This window comes from Austrofundulus limnaeus, unplaced genomic scaffold (genome assembly GCF_001266775.1).
Source record: "Austrofundulus limnaeus strain Quisiro unplaced genomic scaffold, Austrofundulus_limnaeus-1.0 Scaffold6, whole genome shotgun sequence".
Classification (NCBI taxonomy): domain Eukaryota; kingdom Metazoa; phylum Chordata; class Actinopteri; order Cyprinodontiformes; family Rivulidae; genus Austrofundulus; species Austrofundulus limnaeus.
The window spans coordinates 3853108-3865245 of NW_013952408.1; the positions used below are offsets into that span (position 1 = coordinate 3853108).

The window sequence follows — 12138 nt, forward strand, 5'->3', positions numbered from 1 at the left end:
AGTTCAGTGTGTAAAGGACAATATGTATGCTTTGTTCTATGGTGCCATAAAACCAGATTAGTTTCAGGAAGGAGGTTAACACCTGAGCCCTTTTTTGCATTTTAAGACCTGGCCCCAGTCGGCTTGGCTTTAGTGCCTCAATGTGGGCGGGGATCATCACATTTAAATTGTGCGAAGCTTATGTTGTTTGTTTTTGCAACACAACAATGAACATTAGGYTCAAACAAAAAGCACAGCGGCTGTAATGGACCACTGGACAAGAGAGCAAGCCGGAAGAGGACGGTGAGCTAATAGTAGCTAACGTTAGCTTGTTGTTACTTGGTAGCTTCCTACATTTGTTGTATAGTTGAACTTGTGTGAAAAAACTAGGGTTGTAAATGACCAGCTCTATCACAATACAGTATTTTATCGATTTATTTGGATGACGATACGATGTTTCTCGATATCGCAAAGTCTGTCATGATAAGGTTATGATCCATGTTTTCATTTTGCCTTGATGTAGCTGAATTACTAATCATTTAATCGACATATCATTGAGGATTGGTGTATTGTTACATCCCTAGAAAAAAAYGTTGCAGTCACTGCAAACAATTCAAGTAAAGTTAATCACATCTGTGACATAACCCCACCTTGCTCCAAGTCAGTGAACCGGTATTGGGCAACAGAATCGAGCTGAGCCCTACAATGCAGATATGCCTTTTGTTTCTGTCCGCATAAGGTAACCCTTAAGGGTAATGTCCTCCGACAAGCTAGGAGCTCCTCCAGCTCAGACTCAGCACCAGTTACTGCGTAGAGCTCCAACAGAGAGGGATAAAGGAGGGAGGGGGGACTGTCTGGACAGTAGCCCAACTCTGCCAGAGTCCGCTGTGCACAAACCCAAATGAGCACATGGATTTAGACAACGTTACACTCTGAAACTGGGGACAGCAAAGCAAATGTTAGGAAGCAGAAGGGGATGGTTTACAGGTCTTACATTGATGCCCTGTGGACTGTACATCTGGCTGGCCGCGAGGCTGTCACTGTATCCTCCGGTCTGGCTGATAACATGGCGAAGGGTATCCACCTGGAACAGCGAGGACACAAGACAAAAGGCCCGGTCAGACAAAAGCTAGGCGCGACAAAGGCGGCAACACTCAGCGAAAGGTCACTCCGATAATAAAAGGGTATCATAAACAGGAAAAGGTTACAAACAATGAATCGGTATGATTTGGCTGCTYGCACGAGCTCAATAACGGACGAAGCGAAAAAGGACAAAATGATAGAAAGTAAGCAAAATGTTCCATTTGTAGCTGTTAAACTGAAAATGTGCGGCTGAATGCTCCTGCGTCTTTGTATGCACACAGACCGAGGTTCAAACACAKAAACATGCCACGCTGCACAAGGTGAAACAGCTTTTCTGAATGCATTTCATTTATTCAACTTTTAAACATTTTTATTAGGATGTAAGGCTTTAAAAACTAGGTGCTAAGTATTAAAGCTGAATCTTGGTTCACATCAAWATTATAGCCTCGTTTAAAGTCTATTTTCTTGCAAATAAATTATTATTTTTTTGTAGATTAAAAAAATATTTAGGTACTTTTGTTGAAAACGCAACTAAATGTTGCCAAGATTATGTTGTTCAGTCAGATGTAGATTGCAGTTTAGCCATAAGTACTTTATTTTTTGCTTTAATTCAAATTAGTAAATCACATCTAACTTCAAAATAAATATTTAAAAGCAAACCTCAAAGACATCTTTACCTCATACAAGCCTCGTCCCTGTTGCATATTCATGAACGTCCTAAAGCATTTGGAGAGCTGATCTGAATTGAAAAGGAGGGATGGTGGGATAAGGAAATGACGCTAAAAGCATTAAAAATAAAAAAAGAGAAAATCACCGTGGGTGGTGGTTTCTTAATCTCTGGTGAAAGTTGTAACACTGCGGTGGTCAGAACTGTCCACTGCGGCAAGGTCAGGGAGCCACAGTGCACCAGTGGCTATGTGAACACTTGTCAGGAGTGCTGATGAGCATTGCAACGTTTCCAAAACTGTCTGCCGTCGTCTATTCAACCATAGCTTGACAATGGTATCTACATTAACGGGGAGCTTCAGGCTAGGAGTGACCCCCCGTTTCAGTGTGTAGGTCAAACTATTCTGGGCACTCCCAGACTGGTCAGCCGTGGAATAAATGTCTCAAGACTTTTGTCAGTTTTTTTTTCCTTTTGCCTCCTTAAAGTTGCTAAGCTTGGAGAAAGCGCCTACCTGGGATTGTATGTTGGCCCCAACCTGCCCCCCTTGGTACGAGTCCCCATTGAGGGACTGCACACTCATGAACAAGTCTCCGGAGTTTGACATGTTAAAAGAGCCAGCAGAACCTGAGAATACACACAGAGGCAGAGGAGAAGGTATACACAAGGGTGAAAAGAAAGTGAAAAGACAAGGAGAGGGATAGAGAAAGGGGGTTAAAACGATCATGCACAAGCAAGAGAGCATTAAGTGAGTTAGTTTGAGAGGTTAGCAGACATCTGAACTGATTTCCTCGAGCAAGAAAAGACATAAWACCTCATACAATTGTACTATAATATTGTACATTCAGTGTTGTATTGTACCATTTCATAACAAATCACATTGCACCATCATATTGGATCAAATTGTAATATATCACATTATACTGTATTAAAATATATCCTACTGTATCGTACCAAAGTATACTTTAATGTATGGTGTTGTACAATATCAGAATGTATCAAATTACATTGCACAGCAAGAGGTGTATTGTACCATACTAGCTATGTTTACATGCACAAAATTTTTTGATCGGATTTAAATGTATTCGGGTTAAATAATCTGAATATACTGTTTACATGGAAACAATCCGATCATGACAAGTGTTTACATGCATCGGACTTTGACATGCGCAGTGTTGTAAACTTTCAGCTCTACTTCCGTGTTACAAATGTAAACAAAGCTCTTCTGTACGCTCAGGATGGACCCGTGTCAGCTTTTAATAATGGTAGAGACATTGTTACTCCCCGGTTGAGCTGCAGATGAAGCAATGCGTGTTTTTATTTTTATTTTTTTGCGAAGCAACGGCTGCTGTTTGTCTCCTTTTTCATCTGTTAAGAGAGCGAGGAGGAAAAGTCCTGCGCGGCGCAGCGCAGCTGGAAACTACAGCGCTGCTGCCCCGCCTCCTCTAAAGAGCAGAACTGGGTGAATGAAAGYCCTGCGCACTCAGGTCAGTTTTCCACAGCCAGAATAAGATGACCCGATTAAGTGTTTACATGTACGTCATTCCGATTATCAATCGGCATAAACAACTCGCTCATTCAGATTAAAAATTCATTCGGATCGAGCTCAATTGGATCAGAATAATCCGAACTGGCTGTTTACATGACATATTTTTATTCCGAACAGCCATTTAATCCGATTACTTATGTCCATGTAAACGTAGCTATTGTAATGTACCTTATAGTACCAGATATCACAGTACTATGACGTAATCTATGATATTGGATCATATCGCAATGTATCATTTTGTTTACTTTGAGTATTATATTGCACTATATAGTAAAGTATAATACTGCATTGTAACGTTTTGTTGCACATGGCAGATACTCTAGGCCAACATTTACTCAAAGCAATGTTAGAGGGAAAAAAATCCACCGCCAACAAGAAAGAGACAGATTCTCATTACTAAACTGTTTAAGTTGAACAAGGCTCATAGATTGTATTACATTTAAATGTCTATGCAGCTAGTGTTTCATTAAGGAAGTCATAATTGATGTGCAGGAAGACCCAAAGAATCGTCTTCGTCCTTTAATGGACCCTAGCTCCCCCAGATGTAAAGAGACCACGGCGTAACTTGATTTCAACACCCGGTCCTAATCCAATACAGTTGCAAAGTCTCTATATGACAAAAGACTCCGCTTGCACTCCGAGCGGCTTAATGGCATACACAAGGTCAACCGGACAAGAGGAAGGAAAAATTAACGTCCACAAGACCAGGAGGTCAATAACAGAGATAGAGAGAGAGATAGAGAGAGAGAGAGAGAGAGCGAGAGAGAGAGAGACAAAAGGCAGAGAAGATATTGAAAAAGAAGCCAACGTAAGTCTTTGGGTTAGTTAAGAACAGAGGCTTTCGGCCCGTCTGCATAAACATCGGACTAAATTCTTAAACTGTGGAATGAGTTTATACTCAACAACATTATTTTRTTCTCCTTTTAAAGCACCTAAACAGTCTGAGGTCATGGTTTGAGGCTCACCTGCTGAGTTGGGAGTTGACGGGGAATTGGCCTGGCTGCCGTGAGCCGACACGCTGGTGGCGTTGACCGCAGTCCTGGCCGCGTACATGTTGGCCTCTTCCTGGAACTTGCCGATGTTTTTCTTATATCTGATTCTCTTATTCCCAAACCAGTTTGATACCTGTTAGGACAGCAGTGATCTGAATTAGAGCAGAATCAAACCATGAGGACACTTCTTTCATCGTTTAGCAACGGTTTTAATGCCTACAATGACATTGGACTAAAATCTGTCGTGCGAGTAGCTGAGAGTCATTCCTTCTAAGTAAAACAAACTTGCTCTTTTGCTTTCAAAACCAATTTGTGATTCTTAGAAAAAAATGATCATTTATATAATAACAACAATAACAGCCACAAAACACTGTTTACATGCTCTCACTTCCTAAACCAGTGGTTCCCAAACTTTTTCTGCTGGGCCCCCTTTGCTTTGAGAAAAAAACGTCCTCACCTCCCCTGGCACACAGTCTCCAAACGGAAAAAATAAATAAATTTTGTTTTTAAACTCCATTGCAGTTTATTTCACACCTCAAGCTTTTGAACTAAAAAAGTCAACTGAAACAAATTACAGGTTGCAATAAAATAAACTACAACCTATTTTAAAACAACAAAACACCCTCATACACTGAAAAACAATTGTGTTGGATTTACTTAAAATAAATGTGAAAGTTGCTTTACTTGAGTGTCTGACTTGTTGATATAACTTGGTTAAGTAAATCCAACAACATTTTAAATGTAAGTTGGTTTTTTACAGTGTGACACATCACTATCACTAACTCATCTTTCAGAAAATGCTTTTCTTTGTGACTTGGATTTAAAAAGATCAACAACTCCATAAGAAAAAAAATTAAGGTTTGCTGAGCAAAAATTTGAATTTTATGTTGTGGCCCTGTCAAAAACCTGTCCATTATACTAGCAGTGTCCAACCTGGTACCCTCTGCAGTACCACTGCACCCCCACTTTGGGAACCACTGCCTAAAACAATACAGTGCTAGAACATTTAGTATTCATGTGACTGCAGTTTAATTTGAGTTGAATTATTTAGCATTATCTTGTCAAAATGATTAGTTTTTCCTATAGCTTTCTCAGCTCTGCCAAATCTGAAACTGATGCAGCKCTGCTTCTAAGAATTTAAATCTACAACAGGAAGCTCCAGGAAGATTTTGTTTTTGTTGTTACCTGTGACACAGTGATGCCACATTTCTTGGCMAGCTCCTCTTTGGCCTCCTCACTTGGGTAGGGGTTACTGAGATGGGAGTAAAAATACTCATTCAGGATCTCTGTTGCCTGTTTGTTGAAGTTTCTTCTCTTCCGTCTGTAACAGAAACAGGCACGAACCGGGTCACAAGAAAATTACTTAAAAATAGACGTCAAAAGTTTATTTCTAACATTTTTCTGTATAAATGAAATAAGGCTTAAAAACATTTAAATATAAAAGAATGATTCAGAGCTAGTGAGTTTATACATAGAAATGAAAAAAAGGGAGAGAAATGGTGTATGAATGGAAAAAAGAAAATAGGATCTGAGTGTCCGGTGGYGGTAACAGACCTCGCGTCGAGAAAGCGGGAGCGCAGGATCATGACGGCCTCACAAGTGCTCTGCTTGAGCTGCATCTGGATGGAGCTGAACTTGCGGTGGATGATGYTGACCATGCGCTCGATCTCTTTGGGCGAGATGGGTCGTGTTCGAGACTGCTCCCTCAGCAGGTTCATCACATGGGTGGTGAACTCATTGCACGCCTGGATGCACAGACAGACAGGATTCATAAGAAGAATAACTAWCGCGGGGGCTCGACAGCTTCAGACAGAACAAAAGGGTGAAATTGGATTCTGCAGCTGCCGCCGCAGCTTCGCCGGTGGGTCCCGACTYCGTGCGAGCAGTGCTGACAGTGTAACGGTAGCGGTGTTCCAGGTAATAAGAATAGTCTAAATTAAAGCCGCAGACACAGCCCGCCGTCTCGAGCCCCAACAAACGTGGCGGAGGAGTCGCGCGGCGGAGGCAGCGGCACTCGCGGTGCTCTGAATATTAAAAAGGCTTTCTCTTCAATGGGAGAGAAAATGTGACAAGTGAAGAGAAATCTGAAATGACAGCAGGCTTTCAGTCCCGTTCACGTTCAAGAGGTTTAAACTGTCTCCGTCTCTTTTCGCTCYGTCTTTCCGTCTACCTCTTTCCGTGTCTGAATCAGTCACTGGATATGACTGCATTCAGAGTCAAGGTGTCTGTTGCTTGTCAACACCGGGGTTACGTCAGTCAAAGTGATCCACCGAGCTGCCGTTCTGCTCGTGCGCACACACACACACACTCAAGCACGCTCAGACGTACGCAGGGGTGTACATAGCGCCGTGACACAAAAATGCTCAGGTGTATATTGACTGTGACAGTTAGCGATGACTAGCCTTCCTCGGAGAAGATGACAAACCCAGAACGCTTTGACTTCCGAGGGAATGACAAGATGTTTCAGGCTTTGGAGGAGAGCTGGGGTGTGACTGATATAATGGCTGCTCGCCTGCTAAAGAAAAACGTCTCGGAAAAGCGACGCTTGTGGCGAGTCGTCCTGTAAGTGCTGATTTCAGGAGAATCACACTGTTACACTAAGAACAAGAGTTTTGTGTTATCCGCTGTTTCTTTCTCGCCACAATGTGACGCTTTTCCCAGCATGCATCAAAGATTAAACAACATTATTGCCATCCTACAGACATTTTCATCTGATGCYATAAGGCTACTTGTGTTTCTATCTGAGTGTGTGTGTTAGCAAAATATCTCATGAACCACTAGTCAGGTTTGAATGAGAAATGAGACGACCTAGTCTTCAGATGACGTGTGTTTGTTTGACCACGCGCTGCTTTATATCACATGCCTTCAGTTGTCATTTCACTATATTACAAAATTCAGTATTATTAAAAAACATTTCATGTAAATTAGTGCTGTACCAAACGATTATTTTCTAATCGATTAATCKAACGATTATTTATTCGATCAATCGATTATTCTAACAACAAATCTAAAAGTTATTCTGATGTGAGTGCACTGGATATTTAAAACGTTTTCATCAAATTAACAAGAACAGTTCTTTAATATTGTGATATTTTCTGTAATAGTTTTTTCATGGACACAAAATATGCACTCTAGAGTCAATTCTTTAACAAAAAAAGCTTAAAAGATTTAACATCAACATAAAATCTCAACCACAGCATGAAAAATTCAACTAAAAGAAATATAGTGTAAGATGTTAACAATCTAACAAATGAACTAAATCATGCAAAACTCAAGTCACTCTGGAAAAACTATAATAAACGTTTATTTATTATTTTTTATTTAACATATTTCTCAATATATAAAATTTAACAAATATCAAGACAACATCCAACTCTTTGTATAGTAACATCAGTTGTGTAACTTATTTCTTTAAGGTGAAAACTGTTGAAAACAACAAGACTGTTTTGTCTTATTGCACAAATTAAAATCCAGCTCCACGTGTTTCTATTGATGTCATTTCCCCGCTAGAAAAAATGTGTGATGGAGGTCCATGGAAGGCAAATAAGTTTAAATCAAATAAACAAAAGAGGATGCAGTTAAAATTAATAAAAGGTATTTAAGTCACGTTTTGAACATCCAGAACACGTCCAACACTTGTTGGCTGCTTGTGCTCTTTAGGTCAGACGTGTGTCGGGAAGCTCCTCTGTTGTTTGAGATGCTGGGGAAACTGGGAACGCCGCTCGACCTAACACCGGTCTCTGTTTAATGGTGGATGAAATAAAGAAAGTGGTGGTGCTTTATTTACTTTGAGCAAGTGAACGTCATGTTCACAAGATAATTAATCCACCAGATAAATCAGAGGAGGTCTGTTCAGTAAATTTTACTCCAGGAGCTGCGAGGCTTGTTTTCAAGCTTCAGACTGAATTGAAGCAGCGGCTGCTGACGTCATTACGATCTTGCACGATGCTGCGTTCAGGAAAAGCATGAAAAACTCACCACTCTTATGCCAATACGGTCGCAATGATGCWTTTAGGTACTGAAACGGAATTGCATGAACATTCACGTGGTGGTTATGTAACGCAGCAAATCGATAATAAAAAATCTGTGTCGACAAATTTACATAATCGGCGTCATCGATTATTTCAACTAATCGGTGCAGCCGTAATGTAAATAAATAAAAATAATTGTTAATCTGGGTTTAGCTCCAGTATCTGAACTTGTACCTGTGTTTTATTTCACATCTCCAAAAGAGGCTCCAAGAACCGACAGATTGCATAAACGCACCTGTTCGTACTTCTCCAGCTCCGTGTGGTAGATCTGTCGGATCTGAGACAACTTGGCCCTGTAGTCCGAGTGTTCTGCCGAGTTGTCCGCGCCGATGCCGCCGGTGGCCGCCGCCGCCGCCGCAGCGGCCGCCGACCCGCCTCCTTTCTCCGGCCCGGCCACGCCCTCCGCCAGGAGCATGTTGTCCAGTCGCATCAGCTGGGGATCTGGAGGYTCCTCCTCCTGGGCGCCACGGATACTGAGCACTGCAGAAGGACAGCAAGGAGACATAAAAATAAATGTTTAAAAAAAAAAGGACCAGAGGGACACAAATAAAAAATAAATAAGAGCCTTAACTGCTCCTCCTGCTCAAACCTACAGAGGGAACTTCCTGAAATATGGCCGTCGTTAGAAAAGTTCAAGTCTGTGTCAWAAAATTGTGCAGCTTCATCGAGTCCGGCACCTCAGCAAGACCATAAAAGCGTAATTTCCTCGATTCAAGCTCCTAATTCATGTAAAAATGAACACAGATTTTGAGCAGAGCTCATAATTTTTTTGTTTGCGCTATCCCCAGCATTTGGTAAGATTTTAAACAACGATTTAGCTGAAGGCTTTAATAATGTCTTAAACACATAATAACTCACATAAAACACATCATCGTAAAAAAAAAACATCTAAATTAAGTAGAATAGAAAATATTTTTTCTGTTTTTCTCATATCTGATACAACAGTTTGGCTGGTTTCCCTTCATTTTGGACAGCTGTCACAAAGTGTTGCCTAAATCCAGCTTCACGCCTCAAACTGTGTTTGAGATGTTGCCCAAATCCAAACTTACATGAAACTCATCTGACGCCTAAATCTGTCTTAGTTTTACAGACTTGTGTTTGTCCATCACTCCATGGATCACTTCTTCCTGCCCTGCCTCTTCCTGCCACCAGAAGGCTCCCTTGGTAAAGAAGCCGATCGTCCCGATTTTCCTCCAGAGGTGCTGAAGACAGCCGACCAGGTGCGGCCCTCGGCTCCATCCACCGTCTCCAAGGACAAAGACGCAGCTCACGCCGCCGCAGCCTGTCTCGAACATCTATCACAAGGCCACGCAGCGCGCCCTCCTCCGTGACGGGGAAACGACARGCCGTGTGACAGAGCAGGACAGCCATATTGCAGTGGAATACTCTCAGGTCACGGCGGCGGCGGCTCCTTTGTGAGGAGGATGCGAGTCGGAGTCGCCCTGTGACCTTTCTGCGGCGCAGGGGGTCCAGATGGATTCCAGGGGAGGAGGAGGAGGAGGCTTCTTCTTCCTCTTTTTTCCAACCTGCCCCGCTCCTCCAAACCCGTTTCTCCTCCCCTCCCTCTCTCTCCTCCAGCAACAACATCATCCATTCCCATCAGCTCCAAAAACGTGAGCAAGCTCCGCTCAAGAGGCAAATGTCAATGGCCATCAGACGGCTGGAAAAGGTCAGGAGTTCAGATGGGGAGCAGACGTAGGCGAGCATGTGTGTGTGTGTGTGTGTGTGGGCGCGTGTGCACATGGGCTGGTAGACGAAATATGTGGATTTTTTTCCCCTTTTTTTTCCTTTTTTTTAAATGTGAATCACACCAGCGGGAAATTATAACACACGCCAATTTGATTCTGACAAAATAGTGGCACGTCCCAACCAGAGGGGGAATCTAATGAGCCTGAGAGTGATTTATTCATTCCCTCCAGGTCCCCGAGTGCACAACTAAAAGCATGAAATGGATTAAATAAATACAATTAATAAGGAAAATCAAACAATTCACTGTGCTGTGGCATAATTACCCTAACCACAGCCATCAGCTTTATTTATTTCTGTTCAGTAATAGCAATGAAATCGATTAGACCTCAATGCCAGTCAGAGTGCTCATTGTGAACTTTGCAGCCGTGGACTATACATTAACGTAATCACCTGACAGTGGGAAGTGCCCTCTATTACAATAAATCACACGCGGCACAATAACAGCAAAACCCTTTTAAACACATTTTACAGTCTATTGCAGCAACAAAAGGCTCCATACCACCCCGCCATTCTCTTACTTCACGGACAGCCGCAGATTAGTATCTATAAAAAGGAAGGCGGCCATCATCTCATCTTGATCATTACTGACAGACTTAATTGAACAATGAGAGGACACAATTCCCCTCTCTGCCGCTTCCTACACCCCCCTCCTCCTCCTCTTCTTTTCTTTTTCTCTCCTTCCCTTTTGTGCACGATCTTCCACAGAGATGTGGGCCACTAAGCCTCCCCCCAAAAAAGGCAAAGCATTAAAAATGAATCATAAACAGTTCCTGAATAATAAGTGGGATTCTAAGAATAAGCCTTGTTTTTGTTCTTTCTTTCTTTCTTTTTTCCCTTGGCAAAATTAATTTCTACTGCTTTACTTCCTTACGACGTGGTTAAAGTCCATGAATACCACACAGCATCCGGTTTCAACTCGACAACATTAAGCCGACGTTAAGGCTGTAATTTTCTGGGCTGGTTTTGATTTAGAGGTTTTGCGAAGCTCCCAATTTTGTCCGATTACAATTTCTAAAATCTTAAAGTAGCCCATTTTGCTTCCTTTGACTTTGTTTTTAAGCACTTTACAGCTACTGAAACTCACTGACTCAAGACGTTTTTTTTTTTTCACTCAGTAAAAAATGTTCACACAGAAGCCATGCTAATGCTAGCAATAATTAGTACTTAGCTGTGATACAGTCACCCATCAGGACAAAATCCAAGTCTGTTTGTTTTTTATTGCTTCTTAACTATGATGCATTCATATAAGGGGATCTCTAAATGAATTCACATCACTCTAAATAAACAGAATGATCAAACAACCTATTTGCAGATGGGAAGTTGAGAACCAGATGCAAATAAAAACTCAAAATTTGATAAACAAAAACAACGAAGCTTCGCAGCTCTGCGGCTGATCCTGAGCATCCAGCTTGTTGCCCCTGCGAGTGCTCCTAAATGAAAACATGTTTAATTGATGATGYTGGAACGTTCTGTCACAATTAGGTAGATTTAAAATCAAACGAGGCAGGAGTGATGTCCCTGACAGCCATGATGAAAGTTTATCCCTTCAGCCTCTAACTGGCAGCAAACAGCAAACACTGGACTGGATCCATTTCCCATCAATACAGTAATGCAATACACTCTGCAGCCCTGTAGCGTAGATATGTGTGTGTTTGTGTGTGTGTTCTTTTCTTGCCTAGTTTTCCTCCACATCACATGACCCCAGAGAGGACGAGGCAGTGGCTGTGCTCCCTATTGATTGTGTGGGCACACGTCATCTAGCGTTTCAGCAGTTAATAAATCAGGACTGCTCCTGACACAAATGTGTGTGTGTGTTTGTGTGTGTGTGTGGGCCTGTCACGGAGCAGTCAGCAGGAGTGAAAGCGACAGCCGCATGATAATGTAACATCACCACCATTCATCCCTGCCACACAGCATTCTGAGACAAAACAACAACAACCTGGGAACCTGAAAAAAGCAGCGTGACTTACAGCAGACATGACAAGTATCACTAATACACCCCTCACCACACACACACACACACACACACACACACACACACACACACACACACACACACACACACACACACACACACACACACACACACAC

The 12138-nt window shown here is 42.1% G+C and overlaps 1 protein-coding gene across 1 annotated transcript in view; it reads right to left on the reverse strand.

The window, feature by feature from the left end:
• Nucleotides 1-973: 973 nt before the first annotated feature.
• pbx1a (pre-B-cell leukemia homeobox 1a) overlaps nt 974-12138 on the reverse strand; it is a gene marked incomplete at both ends in the record, with an annotated part of 52707 nt that continues 41542 nt past the window's right edge. Inside the window, 6 exon segments of the mRNA XM_014031003.1 lie at nt 974-1063; nt 2241-2353; nt 4241-4400; nt 5453-5588; nt 5822-6012; nt 8534-8778. Coding sequence (XP_013886457.1) covers nt 974-1063; nt 2241-2353; nt 4241-4400; nt 5453-5588; nt 5822-6012; nt 8534-8778 — 935 coding nt within the window.